The sequence below is a fragment of the Myripristis murdjan genome, chromosome 11, assembly GCF_902150065.1.
Source record: "Myripristis murdjan chromosome 11, fMyrMur1.1, whole genome shotgun sequence".
NCBI classification, from domain to species: Eukaryota; Metazoa; Chordata; class Actinopteri; order Holocentriformes; family Holocentridae; genus Myripristis; species Myripristis murdjan.
In genome coordinates, this window is record NC_043990.1 from 27539074 (window position 1) to 27562263 (window position 23190).

At 41.1% G+C, this 23190-nt stretch overlaps 1 protein-coding gene and 2 long non-coding RNA genes across 3 annotated transcripts; 1 reads left to right on the forward strand and 2 right to left on the reverse strand.

Annotated features, from left to right (window-relative positions):
- Window positions 1-1164: 1164 nt before the first annotated feature.
- Window positions 1165-21482, reverse strand: LOC115367623 (uncharacterized). Its single transcript, XR_003928940.1, has 3 exons — window positions 21470-21482; window positions 17127-17133; window positions 1165-1234 (listed from the first exon to the last, which is right to left on the reverse strand). It is a non-coding gene; the product is annotated as an uncharacterized LOC115367623 (long non-coding RNA).
- Window positions 3778-8860, reverse strand: LOC115367622 (uncharacterized). Its single transcript, XR_003928939.1, has 2 exons — window positions 8481-8860; window positions 3778-4325 (listed from the first exon to the last, which is right to left on the reverse strand). It is a non-coding gene; the product is annotated as an uncharacterized LOC115367622 (long non-coding RNA).
- Window positions 11169-16255, forward strand: cited4a (Cbp/p300-interacting transactivator, with Glu/Asp-rich carboxy-terminal domain, 4a). Its single transcript, XM_030063455.1, has 2 exons — window positions 11169-11305; window positions 12864-16255. Exon 2 carries the CDS (start codon window positions 12879-12881, stop codon window positions 13584-13586), a length of 708 nt encoding a protein of 235 aa, XP_029919315.1. The 5' UTR covers window positions 11169-11305; window positions 12864-12878; the 3' UTR covers window positions 13587-16255.
- Window positions 21483-23190: the final 1708 nt, after the last annotated feature.

Genomic DNA, 23190 nt, shown 5'->3' on the forward strand with positions numbered 1-23190 from the left:
TAGCAGCAAGCAGGGTCCAAGCAGCATGAGAAATTAAGGAGCTTTGATGCGTATTGAAGAGTTCATGAATTCTGAAATTTGTGATCGTTAGCTTCAGTGGAGAAACAAAGCCTGGGAATTTCAAATCACAGTGTCAGCTCACATGTAGGATGGTTTATAATCTTGAAAAGTAGGTGGGAAAAAAATGATAATGCTCACAAGGAGCACCTGAACCCAGGACCTTTGCATCCACCTCACCCTGTGAGCCACAGACTTATACATCTTCAGAATAAATAAATAAATCACAACATTCTGCAGATATCAGGTGTATTATCAAAGATTCTGGTGTCATTTCATCAATCTGACCAATCTGACCACCCTTTGAAACACTTGATGTCTGCCATCGACCAAATGTCTCGGTCAGTTTCGGTAGAACTCAAAGAACAGTTTTAGAGAAACAGATGTTAATTGAGTATCGCAAGCTTTTCTAACAATTCAATGGATGCTCTGAAAAACGTTTAGCTCCCTCAGAGCTATGGTGTGATTTTAATGATTTATTTATTTATTTATTTTTATTTTTATTATTTTTTTTTTTTTTGAAGGTTGGAATGCGAAATCATTTAAGTCAAGCAAAAAATCTGCAGGTACCGGTCAGAATGAGTGAAGCGTACGTAAAGGCACCAAACCCACAAACTATGGCGCAAGGAGCACAGTGTGGCAGGAAAATGAGCAGGGAGCGAGGCTTCTATACTGGACTGATTGGGAATGTGGAGCAGCTGTCCACTCCACATGCAGACTGACTGCCTCTGTCCTACCAATTAAGGCGGAGAGAGGAGGAGGAAGCAGGTGAGAGGCAGAGCAGGAAGGAGAGAGAGAGAGAGAAACCCAAAATGGTTGAATAGACAAATATTTATAGTTAGGAATCCAGAAAAAAACGAGAAGCAGCTGTAAACATACAACATACATGGCCTGGTAGAAGGTAGGGATTCAAACCCCAGACCTTTGTATCCCAAAGGAAAGTGACAAACTGCCTGTGGCACTGTGGCAGAGACATTAAAACTGGGCTGCTTTTGTCAACAATCAAAATGTTGGCAATTAAATTCTAAAAAACAAACAAAAAAAATAATAATCACACCTCATTCTGCTGGTTTCAAGGTGTTTTGTCAAATACTTTTTGATTTAGTTTGATCAAACATTTGGCAAAATAGAAAATGTTGTGTATACAAAATTAATGACAGTAAGACACTGCACATCACTGTAAAGCATGTCTAGTAGCATTTGAATGAAAACTTGTGGAGATATAGATAACTGATAATATATGATAATCGATTTTGCATATTTTTCAGTGAGGCAAACTTTTCTGGAATGTGAAAATGTCTAGAAATTTAGTTTGGTTTTTATAAGCCACACCCACTTTAATCAATCATTACCAAAGCTGATTACGATATAAAGTTTTCACATTAAGTGCAATGTGCTTTACTACATATATAACTGATAACACATTCATGAGTTAATGCAAATTTCTGAAAATGAACTATTTTGATCAAAATTACTGGTATAATGGACATGGATGGTCATACTGAAATTTCTTTGACAGCGTAAGATCAGCAAAGTCCTGAGACACTCCCGACTGAGTTTTGGTACGTTTGGTCTAGCAGTTTTGGATGATATGTTGGAAAAAAAAAAAAAGGATTTTGAGAAAACTGAGAAAAAGTTGGAACATTTTCCAGTTTTAGAGCAGAAGACCATTTAAGTAAAGCTGCAGATGACTAAAGGTTCAAATGATGAAAGAATTTTGACTCTTGGCCAAGTGTTTTTTTGAGATAATTGCGAAAACATAAATTTGATTATTACAGCGCCACCTTGAGATTGGTGAGTGTCATCTTCTGTGCCTGAGTAGAGCGTGGAATTTGCGATTTTGGCTGCCCACACACTATTGCCCCTTTTCCACCAAAAAGAACCTGGTGCTAGAGCCAGTGCTTAACTGGTGCCAACAAAGAACCGGTTTGCTTTTCCATTGGCCAAGAGCCAAGCGGAGCCAAGTCAGAGCCACGTCATGACGTCAGCGTGAAACGTGATCACGTGGGTGTGTGAGACGCTTGCTCAGAATCACAATAACCAACATGGACGACAAATGGACAACCCATCGTAGCGATGCAAATACTGCTCATGTCTTTACAAGCCTACATTGCGGTCCAGAGTTGAAAAACGCAATTATTGCTGGCTACCCGTCGTATTCGTGGTCGGAACAAACAACGACTACATTTAGCTTTATGTTTATAGCTTTTGCTGTCCCCGTTTGGGTCTGTAACCCCGCCCACCAATGACGTGGTGGGTCGCGTCATCGGTTCTTTCTCTGGCTCCTGTTTAGCCCCTGCTCGAAGTTGGTGCTTGCCTGGAACCGGTTTGGAACCAGTTTGGCCGGTGCTTGGGCGGTGGAAAACCAAAGAACCGGTGCCAAGTCAGGCTCCGAACCAGCCCTGGAACCGCTTTGGTGAAAAAGGGGAATATAAGAACAAAGAAGAAAGAATGAGACCAAAAACAACAGGACTACAAATACCAAATAACCTATATATTTTTTTTTTTCACCTACAACATGAAAACGTGGTGGCAGAAATTAAAGTGTGCCGCAGTCTGATACATGAACGGACTGCTGCATCCCTAATTAGCTCTGCTATTGTCATAACACACTCCCAACGAAGGCGATACCTTTTTAAAAGCTCGTTATCACGGAGAGAGTGTTGACCTGATTACAAGACAGACTGCCTGCAGCAGCCATGTTAGGATTATTAGAGATTTGGTCCTGGTGTCTTCGGAGTCCTCTTTACTACTTGTGTCTTTTCACAGAGTTAGGAGCTAGTCTTAACACTAAGACACTTTGTGGCATACTCATAGCCCCAAAATTTAGATTTTCTAAAGTAATTTCTATTTCTAGGAGTTGCTCAGCAAGTTAGGAGCTACTTTTAACCTCAAGATGTTTGGCTATGACGGCCTCTGGCATATGTATTATCATTTGTTTTGCATATGTAAGGACGAAATTGTATGCAGTGGGATGTGATAAAAAAATTTCTTCTGAAGGACATTGAGATTTCCATTCGCCAAGGCTTGCCCGCATGCTCTATCTATGCAGCAAGATCACTACTTTCTGCAGTGCAGCCCTCACCGCTGCCATGTTAACTGTCATCAGTAATGTTAGGTGTGTAGTCAAGCTAGAGAAACTGTTTTTAACATTTTATATGATGGTGTATGAACTGATGAGGTGCCCTGCCTCCCTCTGTGATCAAACTGCCTCTGGGATGTGTGCTGCAGTGGTAGCTTTTTGTCAGCAAAATAATTATTTGGGTTGGAAAACAGGGGCAGAATTCAGTGGATCCAGTCCCACTCAAGAGAGAAAACTGCAGATAAAAAAAAGTCCAAGTTTTAAACAGCAGTTTAAATCACAGAAAGTGACAGGGAAGGTTATGTGAAAACCTCATGGATTTTCCCCATCGAGAAAATGAGTTGGATCTGGAAATCCATATTTGGGCAAAGGTTTGCAACATGACGTCTGACCTGTGAGGCCCGTGAGCTGAAACAAATTAAAAGGCTTCGTGGTCGTGGGATGGAGTAGAAAATGCAAATTAGAAAACTGAAAGAGTCCAGATTTGACAAGTCATTTTTCTTCTTTGGTGTCACCTAATGTTGGTCATATTTTATGATGTCTGACGGCAAAACAAAGAAACCATGCCATTCGCACTGTCTGAAACATATTAGAAGCAGCACATTAGGAGGGACGAACAAATTCGCATACTCTTTGAGGTTGATAAATGTTCTTAAACAACTTCTTTATTGGCACAGACATTGCAAATTGAAAGATGCATTTCTAGCATTAACTGAACATTTCTATTCACCTTTTCTATTTTGTTACATCAAAAGAAACATAAAGGAAACTCAGCAAACGCTATCAGATGTCATCATTCCCAGCTTTCAATTCATTTTCAGCTGTGAGGCACAAGAAATTCAATGAATTTGTCGCCAGTAGTGACACACAGCTTTGTCTCTCTCAGCACAGATGAGTTAAAAAGACAGACAGGACATGTCTCTTTTATTTCTGACAACAAGACACACGAGTTTTAAATATGCACCTGTATAAGCTGACTTAGAGTCCAAGCCTAGAGCGAGCTGACATCAGTGACATATACAGTGTCCATGGATTTCCCCTGACATTAACCTGCAGGCAGTTCCTGTAAGTCATCTTAACATGACTCTCTTCCTCTGTAACAGTTCAGTAGGACGTCATGGACCTCCAGGCCAGTTGTTTAGCTGGCTAAGAGAAGCCCGGCCAAACACCAGTTTCCCAACATGACCTAAGTGAGGAGAGAGCAAACAAAATAACAGGGCAGAGAAACAGCATTCCATGAGTGCTAAGAATAGCAGACTGGACCCTGTGCTGCAGCTCCAAGTCCAAAACGAGCTGCAGACAACAGGCGCAGTGAGTCTGAGCACGTTGCCAAAACTTTGCCAGGCTGGTGAGTGTTAAAGTTCAGGACATTTCTAAGAATAACACAAGACCACATGTTCGATGCAGAGCAACTTCACTTAAAGACACAATATAGAGTTTATTTGACCAGGAGCATTTTGGGTGTTTTTGAAGAGGCTGATTCATACAAGGAAAAAAATGTGTTTTTCTAGACTTCTTGGCCTATTGTTGTATATATTAATATTACACATTTAAAAAACATTAACAGCTTTAAAGGAACAGTTCACCCATTTTGAAAAATATGAAAAATGTGATATTATTTCACTCCCCCTAGCTGTTGTGTAGCACAGTAGTGGCTCTATCTTCCTCTCATTGTTACTGAATGCTGAAAGTATCTGGATGCTCCAAATGCTAACTGTTAGCCTCCTGCCATTGAGCTGGACCCTGGTTAACATTTGCAAAATAAACCGCCTTAATCCACTCAAAAGATGGCTTAACATCACTTTACACATGTTGCATTCTAAAAGGCAAAGACCCAAACAATTACCAGGTGATATCTTTGCACGCATCACCGTTTGAAATCCTCCTGCTACTGTCCAACATAACCGCAAGAGGGAAAGTGGAATAATATCACATTTGTCAAGTTCTCAAAATGGGTGAACTATCCCTTTAAAAAAAACATTTAGCTGTCAGGTATTGCTGTTGCATATATCAAAAGCCAGATAATAAATGTCATAGTGCTGGGGAATTTCCCTGGTTGGGATCAATAAAGTATATCTATCTATCTATCTATCTATGGTAAAAAGCATTCATCCAATACCAGCCAATAATGAAGCAAATGTAAGCAAATGTAAAATGAGCAAATATGAGCAAAAAAATTGAGAGAAACACATTTTTTGATGGAGGAAACACAAGTAGGAATGCGAATTACAGACACAGGTAAAAATTATTTTGTGGTGTTGTCACATAATCCAGTTTGCTATGGATCTTCACAACGCATAATATGTAAATAGCTTACATCATGAAATTTTATGAGACCATATTAGGCAAAAAGCCCTTCAACATGGGAGACAATTACTCACAGGGCCTTTAACGCAACTCAGTACGCACCGACAAGTCATGGTGGTTGTATACAAACAGACACATCATCCCATCATTAGTCACTACACTGCAAAAAAAAAAATGTCCGTCTTCAGAAGGCGTTTGGGCTGTTTTCATGCCACGGCGACGTGTGAGTTTTTTCCCCCTCACATGTGACACAGATCTGATGTTTTCTAATGAATGTGATATCTCTGCGCTCGGTGTCATTTCCACATAGCTGTCAGTTCGTATTGGCATCAGATAGGGGTTATATCCTGGAACAGATATGTACGCTCATCAAAAAATATCAGATATGAGGACAAATTCCGAACTGGGCATGGATGCCTGTGGCGATAACGTGGTCACAGTTGCAATATTTAGCGTTAAATTTGATTTTTCTTCTTAAAACAAGTGAACAGTTCTGCCAGTGGGGATGAGATAAATCCACTAGTGTCGAATGCAGTTTCACGTGGTTCAGGATTTCTTTTGAAACGGGGCAGAAAAAGGCTCATTCAGTGTAATTCTTCAAAAAAAATTACCTAATTGTACACTGAACTCAGGATAACATAACTTGTTAAGATGGATATTTTTCCACAGTGTATCTGTTGCTGCTGTCTAAAACAAGTTCCTTCTTTTTGGACTTTTAGACACTGTTGCCAACATCACAGCAGCTTCCTGTTGCAGCCTGGAATTGAAAGTTGGGTTATCCTCGGCCATGTTTATATCAGATCCAAACCCTCCTGCTTTTCTTTGTGCCACTGCTAAACATGTGAGGAGATAATGAGCAAAGAGTTAACAGGATCAGACCTGATCTTGGCAGGTAGGACTTGTAAAGGTTGCTTAATGGGGGCTGGGAGGGGGGACGAGTCAGGAGAGGTGGCCAAATGGAGCCGCTGAAGCAAAACACAGCTCCCACCAAGAGACCCAGGAATCCGAGAGGCGCCCCACCCCCTCCCACCCTACCCCCCATGCAAACACAGACATTAGTGCAGAAACACAGCACCTCCAGGACACATGCATGAGCACATGATTGCACACACACACACACAAACATGCACACATGCAATAAAACAACATATGCTGCTACCTGGAGCAGCAGGTGGGACGTCCCTCCCCACTGAGCAGTCTCAAAGGAGGGGAGGGAGAAAGGAGGTGGCATGTTGTTGCTCCTTACCAACAGAACAAGGAAGTCAACAGTGGGCTTGGACAGATATATGGGGCTGATATTTGCCTCATACTTACGACTGGATATCAGCCAGTCAGTCAGTCAGTCCACCTCTGATATGATGGATATGATGTGGTTTGATTTATTGTGGAGTTGATCAGAAACTACACTGGCTGTCTATGCAGAGACCTTCATCTGTTTTTGTTCTAATGTGACAGTTTGATCAGATTCCAATTTAGTTTATTATTAGTGGTGGTGTTGGTAATGGTAGTGCTACTATCTTGGTTTCAGTGGAGAATTTTAACATTACATTAAAGTTTAGTGCTTCTTCTTCCCTGTTAAGAATGAAATATTGGGGGGAAAAAAGATGTTCAAATTTAAATACTAAATATCAGCTATCTACAGCTTCAGTCAAAAAAATAGCAATATACTGGGTGCAGTTTGTATAGTTGTTTCTCACAGTTATGACTAACTGATCAAAGCATTTTAACTCATTGAAACCTGAGCAAATGCACTTGTTTTCTTTCAAAAACATTATATATTCAAAGTGAAATTACCATAAATTTACCACAAAAATACTATAAAACAAATGAAGCATATGTATGTATGTATGTGTATATGTAATGTTATGTGCGTGTGTGTATATCCATCTATCCATCTAGCTATCTATATATCTATATGTTATGAAAAGCTAAAACGTAAACAATTTAAATAAGAAAACTACCATAGAACAGAAAATTAACAAAATATAAATAATTGAATGAATAAAAAAAATAATGAAAGGACAGTGGCCAAATATTTGGGAGAAAATGCAAGGAAACTACTAAATAAATGAATAAATAAATCAAGTGAAAGGTGGAAGAAGTAAAACTTTTCCTGGTTTCCAACGGTGTAACTCATATTTAGTGTTCACTGCCTGGTGTGAAACCACAGACCCTCCAGTGTGGACCAGCAGAGGCTCGGAAGCCTTTCCAGCCTTCTGTTTTCCTGCGTTATCAGTATCGGCCTCAAAACACCTATATCAGTCGACCTTTGGTAAACACACCGGCTAGTTAGAGCCAAGCAGTCAACGCCTCCTCTCAGCCACTGTTGTGCTGCGTGGGGAGTGAAAATTTCATGTGCACGAGGAGGTGCGTTCCTAATATGTAAACAGATATGAAAACACTCACATGATCTCCTCTGTCAGAGGGAATGTCATGGACGGAGAGGGGGAGCGTTCCCGCTGATGAATACGCCGCTCGTACGGCTCAGTGACTTAAGAGGCGAAGGGAGGATAGAAACACATTTTACTGTACTTAAGTGGCAATTTATTCCAATGACCTTTTTACAAATCTATTTCCTGGTGCTCTCTCTCTCTCTCTCTCTCTCCGGATAAGGGCAAGTGCACGAGCAGGAGCTGCAGTTGAGCAATAGTCTACTGTGATTACCTTGTGTGTGGCTCTGCCCTTCTGTCGGCAATAATTGCCTTGGCAAAACTGCATTAATCATGTTGTGACAACACATGAAGCCCTCATTGGAATAAGAGCACAATGAGAGATAGTCAGTGTGAACAAGGGGCTGCGGGGGCGTCCGGAGCCGGGGGAAGAACAGGGAAGAAGCAGCCATGAGTAATACGAAACCTGGACGTATGTGGCGAGAGGGGAAAAAACAACTAAATGAGAAGGCTAGATAGAAAGAACGAGAGCGAGACAGACAGACAAAGGGAATTCATGCTGGGCCCTATGCTTGTTTACCTCTGTTGTTCACTTTGTTCCAGCAGTTGCACATAAACAAATTACATCCAATCCATCCTCCTACCTTTTGCATGGACGCTGGGTCATTACATAATGGGCAGTCCAAAACACACAGCAGTCACTTGACAGCGTTTGTTGGCTCCAGCTGAAAGAAGATTTGTACGTCAATGATGAAAGCACCGGGTCGTTGATACAGACAGAGCATATATGAGTGATGATCAATAACCAAGACTAACCGTTTCATTGGTTAACTGTCAGGGTGCATTTTCTGTCTCACTCGCGCCGCCGAGTCATTCTCAGCAGATCAGGTCGAATAAGAGGAGTCTGAGGGCTTGTCGCATTATTACATCCAGCCGTGCCTAACTACTCTTGACAGCATTCAACAAACCAAAGGGGAAATGAATGATGTGATGTCCTGTGCCGTCTAGGAAAAGACATTCCACCTCAGGATCAAACCCTTGGAAAAAACAAAACAAAACAAAACAAAAAAAACACACACACACATTATAAAAAAAGATGTGTTGAGATGTTGCTTGTATACTAGCCAACAGCATTGCCACTACCTTGGAAAGTCCAGGCGTATTTGACATAGAAGCCAAAATAAGCCTGAGCCAAGCAAAGGGACACACTTGCATTCGCCATCGCTGAGGACAACAGCTTCCTAAATAAATGGAGGAGGCTCTGGCTGCAGATCAAAACATACAGCGTCCTTCCAGCGTAAAAACAATTGTCAAGCGAGCAGAGAATTAGAAAGAGGCTCCAAGTGTGGCTGATTTTAGGGGCCCAGAAATAGGACACATTCCTCTGCAGCGAAGAGTGTGTGTGTGTGTGTGTGTGTGTGTGTGTGTGTGTGTGTCAACAGGGACACATACCAAATTCCAGCCCCAACTTCTTCACTTTCGCCATATAGGAAGGCAGTGAGACTAAAACCAGTTTGAAACCAAAACCAGTCAGTGTGGTTTCTGCTGAGCTTGGTGGGTGCCCTGTCAGTGGTTTCATCCCCATCATGCAACCTGACCATGTGATATGGAGTTTTGGTCATAAAGACGGACCAAACACATTTATATTAGAGTAAAATCACACCGCCAAAGCATTCAAAGCCAATGGATTGGTGAGCTCTGTCTAATAATTTATCACACTGACCAAATATTGACATCTTGTCAGTCATGACTCATTCCTCTACTTTGCCCTCAGATATTCAGTCAGATTATGCAACTATGTAAGTTTTGCCGCTGTAGTGATATTTCATACAGGGACTTTGCCATAGCTTAGGTTTAAGTGGATGGTGTGTGTTTTATTATTCTAATACAGCTCTGTACACACTCTGAACACCCTCATGTTCAGTAATTACACCTAGTCTAAAGTGTCTGTGTTAAAATATATTGGGAGTTTCATTTTTTTTTTTTTAATTCACATTCATATAAATGTTTTACTTTTTTTCCCAAGCAAGTCTATTAATTAAAGACCATGGAATTATTTGTGGGTTTTGTTCTTCATTCTTTTGAAACCTGACCACATTCAGGGTTTTTCTTTCAAAGATATTGTATATTTAAAATTAATTTACAGATTAAATTACCACAAAAACAACCGCAAAACTACACACAAAAGTGAAAGACTATTACCATGAAATTTCCACAAAATTACCTACAAAGGGAAAAAAAGAGAAAACAAAAAATTACCTAAAATTACCAAAAATGCAAAAAAAGAAACACAAAACAAAACAAACAAAAAATAATAAAAAATTACATTACAAAAATAATGATAAAAATCTAAATAAAAAAATAATGTAAAATAAATAAATAAATAAATATTTTTTTGAAAATATTTTTTTTTATGAATTACGTAAATATTATATGTATGTATGTATGTAGGAATGAATAAATAAATAAATAAATAAATTTACACAAACATAAACTCCCACCTATAGGCTCCTGGGTTTCAAAGAGTTACAGATTAAACAAATTCCAGTTGTTTCATCAAGGACATCCTGTACTTAGTGAGGTCCCTGGTTTGATTCCCATGTGCTGCCTTACCTGCCGAGGTGCCCTTGTGCAACAAACTCAACCCCCTCAGCGCTGCAGGCGAAGGCTACACTCTCCCTAGACAACAAAAAAAAAAAGTGTTTTGCATCCTTGGAGGGATTAATATCAAATCAAGCCGAAGAAGTAACATCCATCATGTAGTCTTAACACCCTCTCCTTTCTATTAATATATCTAATCCCAAACATTAGATCGTCAGGTGCATAATCTTCAGGAGTGCACTCAGAAAAAAGGAGGGTTCCATATGGAAACAAATGACATGGAGAAATGGCAAACCTGGTGGGGGAAAAAAAAACTCATATTTTATTTCTGAGACTTTTAAAGCATTGTAATACACAGATGATACAGTATTATATGACATATAGCTCTTTACAGCCCCATAAAGTTCCTATGTGAAACCATCTGTGCATGGCGCCATAAAGAACCCTTTAAACTGGTTCTTTAAACTGACCCTTTTTGTCAAGAGTGTAAGGATAATGAAGTCGAAATGAAAATCCACTGAGTGCCTTGTCTCCAGGACATACAGTTTGCTTAAATCGGGTTGGTAGATCAGTGGAGGTAGTTACTGAATATTTCTTTGCACAGTGATTAAGAGGGAGGACCAATGGCAACAAAGGAGACGGAGAGGACGGTAGCTCCGCCCCCCGCCCCCCACCCCCCTCTCTCTCCGCTTTATAGATGTATATAATCCCTGAGTTGACCCAGAAAACAAACTCCTCTGACTGCCGAGACGCCGCAGAGTTTGATCCGCTGCTGGGGCTGCATGTAGCCGGAGCATCAGCTGGAAAAACAACCCCGGCACAGATCCAGCTCAACTTCTCAATAAGGATTATAAATAAATAAATTCGGGTAGGTGTCGTCTTCTATTTCTCCTAAAAGTAGGCGCGCTCGGTGTGCAGACACAGCCTCTCCACTGTGGACTGTGTGCTATATTCTGTTTTCTTTACATTATTTAGCGCTTGTAAAATGGAGTTACACGGGCGGCGATATGCGCAAATAACGCACATTGATATTTCACCTTGCCACTTTGTTGACGCGCGGTGTTATTGCGATTTTTATGGCATAAACTGCTGTGAAATAGTCCGTGCGCGCAATTCCTATAAGACTGCATGACAAGGATGAGATAAAATGGGGTTCTTCATGTTTAACAATGCCAGTAATTATTATTCTTCGTATATTTTCTTTCTTTTGGAATAAAGTGGAATTAGGCGGAATGGTAATCTTAGATCCGTAAAGCTTTATGGAGTACAGCGCACCGGAGCGGAATATTCTAAGGATGATTTAGGCTATTTAGAAAGTGTAGCTGTCTTGTTTTATGGGCAAAAAACACCAAGGTTGGAATTGATACAAGCAGCCAGGGGCACCGGAGTTCATCTTAGGCGAAAAGAGAAGAAAGAAAAGGCGCAAATGTCTTTGTTTTCACTCAGTCAGACACAGAAGCAGACGGACATTTGGATCCATTCATTACTTGCTCCTTATTCTGAATATGATTTGACCTGGATGTGTTAGAGTTCCACTCAGTGGAAGGTAACAGAAAATGACGGTGTCACCCATTTTTACCAACCCAGTCGTTAATTCAACTCAGAAGTCTCAAGCTGACTGCAAATGGGTTCAGCGTGAATAAATCTCTATTTGTCATCATCTGCGGGTAACCTGAACTGAAAAGCTGTTGTATTGATTGTTTGAAGATGCAGTGTGTTGAGGGGGGGAAAGGTGTTTGGCTTGGCTTCCTCTCATGGTTGGAGGGGTGAAATTGGAAAAAAAGCGCTCCTCTGCGTCCTTTTGGTGACAAGGGTATGGCTGCCCTCCCTCGCCAGTGTAATTTCCAGTAGCAGTTCTTTGATGGTGTAATTTCGGATATTTGAAATGGGTTTCCATTGGCCACTTTTGATGTGTCATGAAACAGCTAAAAAAAAAAAAAAAAAAAAAAACATTATTAGAACAGAAAGAACAGATCTCACTTCATCATGGAGATATCACCACCTTAGAATTATAAGGTTCTACTGGACATTTTTGTCAAAATTGAGTTATTCACATATTCCTATTCTGTGATAAGTTATTCACATTAGGGGGTATGTTATTTTTGAGTATTGCATTTTTGGACTTTTTATATGAACACAATTGCTCTGCATATCAGTTTTCCAATGTGGGATCTTAAAACTGAGGCTTAATATCTCAAAATTTGCTCAGAACACAGGTAGAGCCTTATCATTTAAAGGCATTGACATGGCTACTACTCAGGAGGGGTGACAGTAAAGTGGAAGGTCCCATTTCACTTTGCAAATACACCTCGTCGTCATCATCCCAGATTGTGAATCTCTTTGAAACTGAAACTGTGATCGAGGGATTTGCAAATAAACTTGACTTCCTGCACACTCACTAACATGACCATGTTTGCCTCACACAGGGTGGTAGAGAAGTCATGGCTGAACACATGATGATGCCCATGACCCACGGCTTCAGGATGGGCATGAACGGGCCACCGCAGCACAACGGCCAGCCCGGCCTGCGCAACCTGCCCAACGGCCAGGTCATGCACTACGGCAGAAACCCCCAGAACAACATGGAGGCAGCCATGAGGCAGAGGCCTGGCATGGTGGGGCCCGGAGGCATGGCCGGCCAGGTGAACGGAGCTCCGATGGCCAACCACCACCACCAGATGATGTCTGGGAACATGATGTACAACGGCCAGGGACCTCCACAGCAGCAACAGCAGCATCACCACATGCATCCCCAACAACAGCAGCAGCAGCAACAAGGTGGACACCCTCAGCAGTACCTCCCGGGAAATCTCACTTCCCAGCAGCTCATGGCCAGCATGCATCTGCAGAAACTCAACACTCAGTACCATGGACACCCGCTGGCATCCGCGAACGGCCACCACCTGCCCAACGGTGCGCAATACCGTATGGGCCCAGCCCAGCTTTCGGGCATGCAGCATATGGGTGGCCCCTTGGGTCTAAATGGCATGGACATGGATCTGATAGATGAGGAGGTTCTTACTTCACTCGTGCTGGAGTTTGGGCTGGATCGTGTTCAGGAGCTGCCCGAGCTCTTCCTGGGACAGAACGAGTTCGACTTCATATCGGACTTTGTGTGCAAACAGCAGCCAAGCACGGTCAGCTGTTGAGCAAGTTGGCCAGAAGAAGAGGAACAGTACTGGTTGGTTTAGGCCTGGTTGGACTGGACACCCCAAAGAATGACTGAGCGGCCACAGTAGCACAGCAAGAGGAGACAATCTCTCTGTTCTGTTTGGGTGTTTCTGTGTTTGTGTATTTGACAATGTCTTGTAGGCCGTCACATTGGCCGGTCAGCAAGATTATGAAGAATTGTAATGGCAGAAAAAAAGAGCACCAGGTTTCTCCTTATTGAGCTGGTGCCAGTAAGATCTGAGGTCTTGGGCCAAAATTGAGCCATCCTGATGCAGCGGGCTTTGTTTGTACCCATCTGGCCCTCAGCACATGTCTGCAGTGCCAAGGCTTTGGGATGATTGTAACTAATAGAATTGGAAAGACAGCTGAAGACTATCCTTCTAGGTCTACTAGATTCTACGGCGTCTATAAATGTATTTTATCGCTGATGACACCTTCAACTAGTAGCAGACATTTTACAGATCGAATTTATAAATGTTAGTTCTCTGAATTTGTTTATACAAGGATTAAGGGATCTAAGAGAGATAGTAAAAAGCGTTTTCTTTTTGATGACTCTGCATATTGAAGGCTGGCTCTTCAAAACTGGTTCAGAAGGTTGCTACAAACCTTGAGATTTTCACATTTCCTTGAAGAGCGAGAAAGTGAGGTTCTGCAGCATTCCTGGGTGATGGGGTTTATCATGGATTGGCCAGATAAAATGTGCTACATTATTTTTGTTTTGTTTTTTTAAGTGTCCAATGTCATTTACTTGAGTCAGATGAAATCTCCTGTCTATCATTAAATGTAAAAGGCTCGTGTGAATATACATGTCCACTATGCCTCTGTTTCCTGCTACTGAGAATTTACTGTGATTGAATCATTGGCGAAGTAATGCATTGCTTAGAGCATCGGCTAAACAAACATTTATTTGCAGAACGTTTTCTGAAATCCACTGTTCCAAGTCAGACATCTGGGGGCTCATGGCAAGAGAAGCCTGAGTCACTACTTAATAGAGCAGCAATTTGTCTCTACGGGAGAAGAGTGGGGGAGGGAGAAGCCTAAGTAGTATTTAAGGAATGGCATAACTGTGGCCTATTTAAATGTCTATGGCACAAGTGCCAAGAAGGGTCAAGAAAAGTCAAACAAAAAAGCAGCCAGCCCCATCAAAAGCTGTTAGTCACAGATCTGAGGGGTGGCTTTGAGTAATACAGCATCGAGGAATACGTCCACTCATCGGGAGGGATTTAAAAATACAACTGAGTAATCGCATAATTTACATTGGTGCGTTATTTGTGACGTCTGTGAGTGGTCAGTGCGGCGAGGTGCTTGAAAGTCAATGAATGGCGTCGTCTTCCCCAACCGCTGCCCGGTGTGTTGAGTGTATGTGGCTGGCTGAGTGGAGGCAGCGCAGAGAGAACTGAACTGAAGAATTCGGCGAGTTTGCGATGTGTGGACACAACACTCACCCAGCAGCACTTAGTTTAATCATTATTTAAAGCTGCCACTACCTGTGGCATTGATTTCATTAGGCAGGAAGACCAAGCGAAGAGCACAGCCGTGCAAAGTTGTTGTTTTTTCCATAGATTAGCTTACTCCGCTGGTTTTCTTCTGATTAGATTTAAATTACATGTTCACACACGCTTGTCTTAATTGAGGTCAGCCTGCACACTCTCCAGTGACTTAATAATTATAAAACGGACATGTTCTGTGGTGCATTTTTCTTGTTTTTTTTTCCTGTTTTTTTTTTTTTCTTTTTTTTTTTTTTTTGCAGTTGGTAATTAGGTTTTTGCCAAGGTTGCTGCTTTGCTGCTGCTGGATGGTTGAGGGAGAGATGGAGAACTTCCTGCACTTGTAATGCTATTTGTGGAGCTGTCAGGGGGGTCGGGGCTGTGTGGGGAAGCTAGCTGGTGCACTGTGTTAATCTGTTCCAATACAAGTCTGCTGTCCCTCTCTCCCTCTCTGGAGATCTGCCATCTCTGAGCTCTCACCTCAAACAATGGGCACTGAAACACTCAAGTTGTAAAAGGCAGAAAACCGCCAGCTTGTTCCCACTCAGTTTTAACTTTCTGCCTGGCAAACTGCAGTCAGACAAACTCGCAACCTCAGATGATTAAGTTACACGTTGAAATACATCTTCTGGCCTTAGTAAGATAGTGGCCTCTGATTACTGCTATATCAATAAGCCTTCTTGTGTATTGTATCTTTGTACTGTAGACTAGAGGTGAAGTTGACCTAGATACATTTAAGGTACTTTTGAAAAATTGTCAGATGTAAATGTAATCAATGGCTGATATTGATGTGTTGACAAGAGATTATATCATACATTTTACAAATGAGTGTGTAGATATGAATATACCAAGAGTCTGGGTATTGGGTACAGGGCCTGAAGCTTTAAGACCAAGTAGACTGCATGTTAAACCAAGCGTGAGGGATGCCACCACTTTCCCACAAAGCAGCTGAGAATGTACAGTAGAATACTTTGTGGGAACATGTCTTAAGATGGTAGATAAAACGTGTGAGATTGTACTCCTTGTTCCAAATTACACAACTTCATTTGGGTAACCCCCTCCCCCCCTTTCCCACTTCCCCAAAGCTTTTGTAATGTTATTGATTCTATTTTAAGAAAATGTATTTATTTTCAAATAAAATATTTATTTAAAGAACTGTTTTTTTTTGCATGTCAGTGACTGCTTTATCCGCTGTTGGCCCGTGGAAAAGGAGCAGCATAGAGCAGATAAACCACCTCCCTTACATACCATAACCGTGTAATCCCACATATCCTCGAGAATGACTCAGGCTACAACAGACATGATTTTCATGTAGAAATACAGCATCCATCTTATCAGCCAAATCATGACGTGGGGCCGCAACAGAGTAGGGCATTTCCTTCCCACAAACTGAGAGGGTAATTTGCTCTGTTTACCCAAATGTTATTCTGGTATTGGGGATGGGTATTTCACAGGAAGTGAGGAATTACAAGTTAGGGGTGAAATCCAAGCTGCCTCCCAAACAGCACTGAGAAAGTTGTACTTGCCAGTGTTCTTTTCCCTGCTTTACTCTTTTGGGATCCTTTGGTATAAAGCATAAAAAAGGTGATGTGTGCAGTTCACTGACCTCACTTTGCAGGATTTCTGGCTTTGTTCAAGTGTTTATTTACCTCTCACTGCCATTTGGAACTGCTATGTGCAGCAGTTTTGGGGGAAAAAGGAGGATTTCCCTTCATAATAAAAAATTAAAGTCATAAAATATTCTAAAGACTAGTAGAAGTAATCAATTGTCCAGCAATTAGTTAAACACAGCTGGAAACTGCTAATTTATATGAAGACATGCAGTAGAACCCTGCTCTTTGAAATCACTTGGTATCGGAGGTTGTCCAAGCAACTAAAGTGCCTGTTAAAAGTGTCATACATCTGTCATACCATTAAGTCTTATCTCTCAGTCGTAAGGCCTTTGCCTATCAGCATGACAGACAGCCATCCTGCCTATTGAGGCAAATCAAAAGTGCACTGTTGACTGGGAGAAACTGTGGTGTTTCTAACTTGCTGACTTCTCCGCTGACTCCAGCTCACTGTAGCAAAAGCTTAAAGCTACATTAGACAAGTTTGCATGATGGAGGCTTCAAACGGTAGCGTGAACTTTAATACCCACAAATCCTGTAACATGTCAGTCATTTGCACACAGCACGCTCATGTTTACCAACCCCGGTCGGGCCTGTGATGCTTTATACCAAAGGAAATCAAAGGGATGAAAGAGACAGAGGATCTGACGGTGGTGAGTCCTGCTTCCTCTGGTTGGGGCGCTCCATCGCTGCTGCTCAGGACATGGTTTGGATTTCAAGTCTTAAGTTTGGATTCGTCATTTTATTATGTGGAGACTGAGAAACTCTAGTGTTTGTCTGACAGTACAATCAGAGATACTGTTCTTTAGTGTTGTGATTTAGACTGATGGCCCTTTTCCAGAGGGCCTTCAGACTCCTTTCACAAGCATTTGTATCATTTGAATAATATGGCATTAATTTAGCATTTTAATACTTAGAAATATGTTTTTCTTGTATTTTTTAAAAATATTTTGTTGCTAATTTTCTGGTAATTTCTTGGTCATCTTCTGGTCATTTTCTTTGAGAAATTTCTCAATCACTTTTGGGTCATTTCTTGCTAATTTACTCATTACCTTTTTCCAATTTTGTTGAGAGAAATTAAATGTATTGGCTGGTGGGAAAAGGTGATTAGCAAATTAACAAAACAATTACTGGAACCTTAATAAAGAATTAGAAAAAGCATCAAAGAAACAAAGAAATAAAAAAAGAAAAAAAAATAACAACAAAAATAAATAAATAAATAAAGGGATATTTTGCACAAAATAAACTAAAAAATATATATACATCAATTATTAAAATGATATATTAAACATAAGATGAGTGATACTGGATCAACAAAAGATTTCCTGGGTTGAAATATTTGAGAAAAATAAAATATCTCTTGACCTTTATCTCCAGCACTCATCTCTATGGCAGCCCATGGCTTACTGGGGCCCGGAACATGAGAAAGTTTCTGTTCCATACCACAAAGCAAACCAGAAACTCACCAAATTCAAAGGGCCGCCTGCCTGTGTGTAGTAAACACACTGGTGTGCCGTGTTTTCCCTGATGGTTAATTCTGATGGACTGAGTGTTCCTCTGTCTGGTCACCAAACTGGTTCATTTCAAACAGTGCTATTAGTGTCAATTGCCAGTGTGTGTAACCATCTCTTAGCCCCAATCTCTTTGTTATGTCTGCCAGCCAACTCTAATCCAGGACACAGAGCTGGGCTGGCAGTGCCAAGTCCACCTGGTGGGACAGCAGGGTAGCTCTGCCTGCCACATCTGCTTTCAGACAATAATACTTTAAAACACTGCTGATACAACGGCTTTTAAACCAACAACAGATGACGCTGCTGTAATAGCCAGGTAGGCTGTTTGCATGAACACTTACTGAGAATAGCCTCTTTGAATCTTATGCAAAGCGATGGTATAATGTTCATGTTTGACAATCGGATATTGATTGGAAACCACAAAGTGATACAAGATCCCGAACAGGCTTTGAAATTATAGCATCGCATAAATAATTTACATCTGTGATTTAGGCTGCGTTCAAATGGCTTTTTTTTCCCTGCAAGAAAAAGGCTAAAGCAGCAAGTCGAGGCTTGTCCAGGGTTGTCTTGTCTTCTGGAATCAGGCCTGTCGGAGGAGTGGGGGCTTTAAATGTGCCCATAGCAGCAGCCGTCCAGGTGTAGCCATAGAGATAATCCACAGACGGGACAGGGTCAGACAATATGTTAATCCCAATCATATAACACTGCTCACCTCAGCCCAATACCTCATTTCATAACCACCAGGTAACTACCAGGTTCTGTTGTAGCTGCTAAACACAGCTCTCACAAGGGAACTGTAATAACAGTTCAGTCTAAACTGCAGATTTTTGTGCACAGGTGATACTGAGATATTTAGAGTGACGAATTATTAATTAAAAGCCAGAGTTTCCCAAGGCACTAAGCCAACGTGTGAACCACGCCCGTCTTCTTCCTCACCCCCTCTCGTCATCAGTCATATGTTTCCCGTTGAGCACGTGACAGTTGACAGTTTTTACATGCGCAGGTAGCTGGCGTTCACTCACAGCGGTGATGTACAGTAGGTGGGAATCCAGCGTAGCATTTCTCGCCGGTTCGCTCACGTCTGTTTCCCACTCAAACCGACGGCTGTCTCTCCCTGTCTGAGAAACAACCCCCCCCCTCCCAAACAATCACTCCCTCACTCTCTTGCTCATCATGACTCACCACAGCGGTCTAGTCAAGTGGTTGCTTCAGGGCTGAAGACTACCAAGGCAAATGAAAACTCCTCACGCCGCACCAGTAACCTGTGCAGCGGGGTCATGCTGGGATCGTAGTGACAAACCGAGTGAGAAAGTGCTCATGTTTTTTTTTTTTGTTTTGTTTTTTTTTTTTAAACTTAGTTTCTATGGATCAGCCGCCCTGTGTTCATTCATGCGTTCATTCAGCCATCAAACTTGATGTATCACACAGTGCTGATGATTTTCTTTATTTTTTACCTTTTATTTATAAGACAGCAGCAGGAGACAGTAACAAGCCACAGACAACAGGTCATTACAGATTTCCACAAATATGCCAATTTACATATTTCTGTATATAAAAAACAAAGGGGAAATCCTGCCTAGTCATATTCAAGAGCTGGTCTACCCCTCATACCAGGGTCTGGGGATCCCCCGGGGGTCCTTCAGTGGCTTCCAGGGGGCCCCAGGCAAAATGAGGAAGTTTAATTGCACTGTAATTTAATTCACGAGAAACACACACAGTATAGAAAATTTATGAGCGATCGCTTTGTCATTTTCCTCTTTCTAGGTTAATCTCACTCCGATTTGTCAAAAAAAAAAAAAAAAAAAAACACCATAGCATTAGCAAAAGAAACGATTAGCCAAATATATACACACATATATACACTTAACCCTAACCTAACCCAACGGGAGCGTTCCACAAGTTAGCCACCATAAGACTTGGTTCATGTTTGGAAAAGGTTATTTAAGGTTAGGGGAAGGTTTGTTGTAATGGTTAATGTTAGGAAAATGACAGGGTTAAGGTTACAAAATGTTAGCTAAGGTCCTCAGGTCAGCTGGGTCAGCCCTGTTGACTGACCCATCTGCCAACCAACCCGCCTTTTTTTGCCCACCTAACACTACACCCGGGTATCATTATTTACAAGACCACTAGAGGTTGCTTAACTTTGAAACATAAATTCAGGTCATAATAAGCTGCTGTACAAACACCCTATGGGGTTGGTTTTTTACCGGAGGACAGTCTTGTTTATCTCTCGGTATAGGGGGGTGTGTAGCTTACTGAAAGTCAACCTGGGAGTCCACAACAAAGAAAAAAAAAGTTTGAAATCCCCTGCCTTCTACCCCGGGGTGGATCTACCATAGTAGCATGAGGTGGCAGCTGCCACCCTATAAATGGGTGTTGCCACCCCAGCTGCCACCCCGGTTGAGCCATCTAATAAAAAAATGTCGCTGCATGCTAACACTGGCACAGTGTCTGTCTTATCCCACGGCAAATCCACAGACCCACATATACAGTAATAATTTCTAACACCATCACTTTAATAAAGCCAGTTTTGTTGCTCTCTATGATCGATGCCACACAACTGTGAGTCAGCCAGTTTATGAACGCTTTTACAACACCTTTCCTGGATTTGACTCAGACTTCATCAACAAAACAAAATCCAAGGAGAAAGAAATCAGTCCCGCCCACACTGTGTGATTGGCAGGTGATCTCTGGGAGGTGCAGTGCAGACACAGCTATGAGCAGCAATAACCGCTCAGCACCAAAGATAGAGACAACATTTTAAAATGGAGGATCTTTTTAAACGGCTATTTTAAGAATGCACCTGAGTTTGTGCTATTAGACACAACAGAAGCCAAACAATCGTGGCACATGAACAGTCTCTCTCTTCCATCTACCCATACTGTTATATTTCCACCACACCCTCTTTGTAAGGTTCTCACGATTTCACACAAGGTGACCTAGATGTAAAAAAACAGTTGTGTTCAGCCCTCTAGGCAAACCGGTACCGGTATGTTGAAGGGAAATGGGTGAAAAAGTAGGTCTGCAGTTTGGAAAATTTCTTGCTAATTTTCACCTTGGCTTCCTGTTAGTATTACATAAAGCGCAGATGGAATACATCACACAAAATGAGGAATTAGGTCATTTCTAACCTCCATGTAACCTCATTTGAAGTCTACGTCTTTTTAAGCTCTCAGGAGCAAATTACAAACTCCAAACGGCAGATAAATATGACACAGTGATGATAAAAAATCACCGGCGAACTGACATAAACATCATAGTTTGACGCTCTACAGCCAGCGCCTGATTTAATGAATACCCTCAGGACAACTGGTACAAACTCTACCGTCTCTCCATGGAATGGCTGTGGAGAGCGTTTCCTAATGCTGAGGACATGAACAGTGTGACGTGGATCAATTTTGATTTGTTCGGTTTTGCCAAGTAGACTTGAGATTGTTGTTAAGCAAAAATAGCACGGACCGTGGACCCTGTTTACAGCAGCATGAAGCAAAACCACAGGTGTCACTAATGATATTAACGGAGTTGCGCTGCGTTGAGCTGTGACGGAGCCAGGAGCCTGCCGCTGTGCATTCTGGTTCACTGGAAAGGCTCTGAGGCACTTAAGAGGAATGGAACCTTAATTAATATCATTAGTAACACCTGTGTGTACCTGCTATTTCTTGTTAAAATGACTGCTGTGGAAAGGCTACAGAGGAACCGCATCAACAAATAGGAACAATCAACCAGATTTTAATCATTACTTGAGAAGCATAAGGCTTATTACGACCTGCGATTACGTTAAGCGACCTCTAGCAGTCCTGGGGCCGGATTCTCTAAAAAGTTCTTACTAATAATCTTAAGACGTTTCGTAAGAGGAAAAAAATCAGAAGTTCATCAGAATGTTCTCAAGTGCTATTCTCCATTATTTTCTTAAGAACTGCACATTATCTTGCGAACTTCGCAGCTATCTACCCAGGAAGGGCCAGGGGATCCATCCGGTCTCTCAGAGGTCTTTCTGGATTGCCCTCTTTAGCTGCAACCCACAGCAGTTCCATCTAAAATACAACAAAACAATATCCATTATAGTCTCAACTTTGATTTGACGTTATAAAAGTGTTTTCTCAAAAATTGAGATACATACTTTGTATTGGAAAACGATGATATTACTAACCTATTAGTTAATGGAATCTAAATATAATTGACACATGAATGGTGACTGGTGGCTAAGCAAAATGTCCTCATATAGACTCAGAAACAACAGCCTGTATGTGTCTAAATACTGGTTTAGATATTAGGCTGAATTACAGTTTAGATATCGATTATCTCTATGTTAACTTATACAGGGTAAAATTATTAAGGTATTACTACATTAATCTATGTTAATCAAATTTGGCTCTAAATTAATCAAAGATGTTGTTGATGAAAACTAGCTTACCTTCACACAGCATGTGGTTAATTAAGACGACCTTTACCTGTCTTAAAGTTACGATACTATTCAAGAAAAATAGTAAGATAATTTATTTCAAGAATCCCATTTATTCTTAAGAAAAAGCATAAGAATAAAGTTGTGAGCATTCTTAAGATCTTTTGTTTGGGTTCTAAGATATGAAGAGCTTGTTTGCAAAAACAGATATCTCCATTTGAATTTCTTACAATCTTTTTAAACTTTTTGGAATTTTATTACTAGAACTTTATATTTATTTCTATTTTTATATGTTTATTTAGCCTGGCATCATTTTTATTATCCTAAATCATGCTTTGTGTGTGTGTGTGTGTGTGTGTGTGTGTGTGTGTGTGTATGTGTATGTGTGTGTGTATGTGTATGTGTGTGTGTACTCCAAGCAGTATCAGTGAAAAAGGTGCATTAAGAATGGCTTTTATCTGTTTTTGCAAATGAACTCTTCATATTTTGTTTGTGAATTCAAAAATATCTTAAGATTCTTATTAAACCCAAATATAAGAAAAAAGTGGAACTTAAGAGGAAATTTAATCGTA

Coding starts and splice junctions, on each gene's coding strand:
- cited4a (XM_030063455.1), top strand. CDS start 12,879: ATGGCTGAACACATGATGATGCCCATGACCCACGGCTTCAGGATGGGC.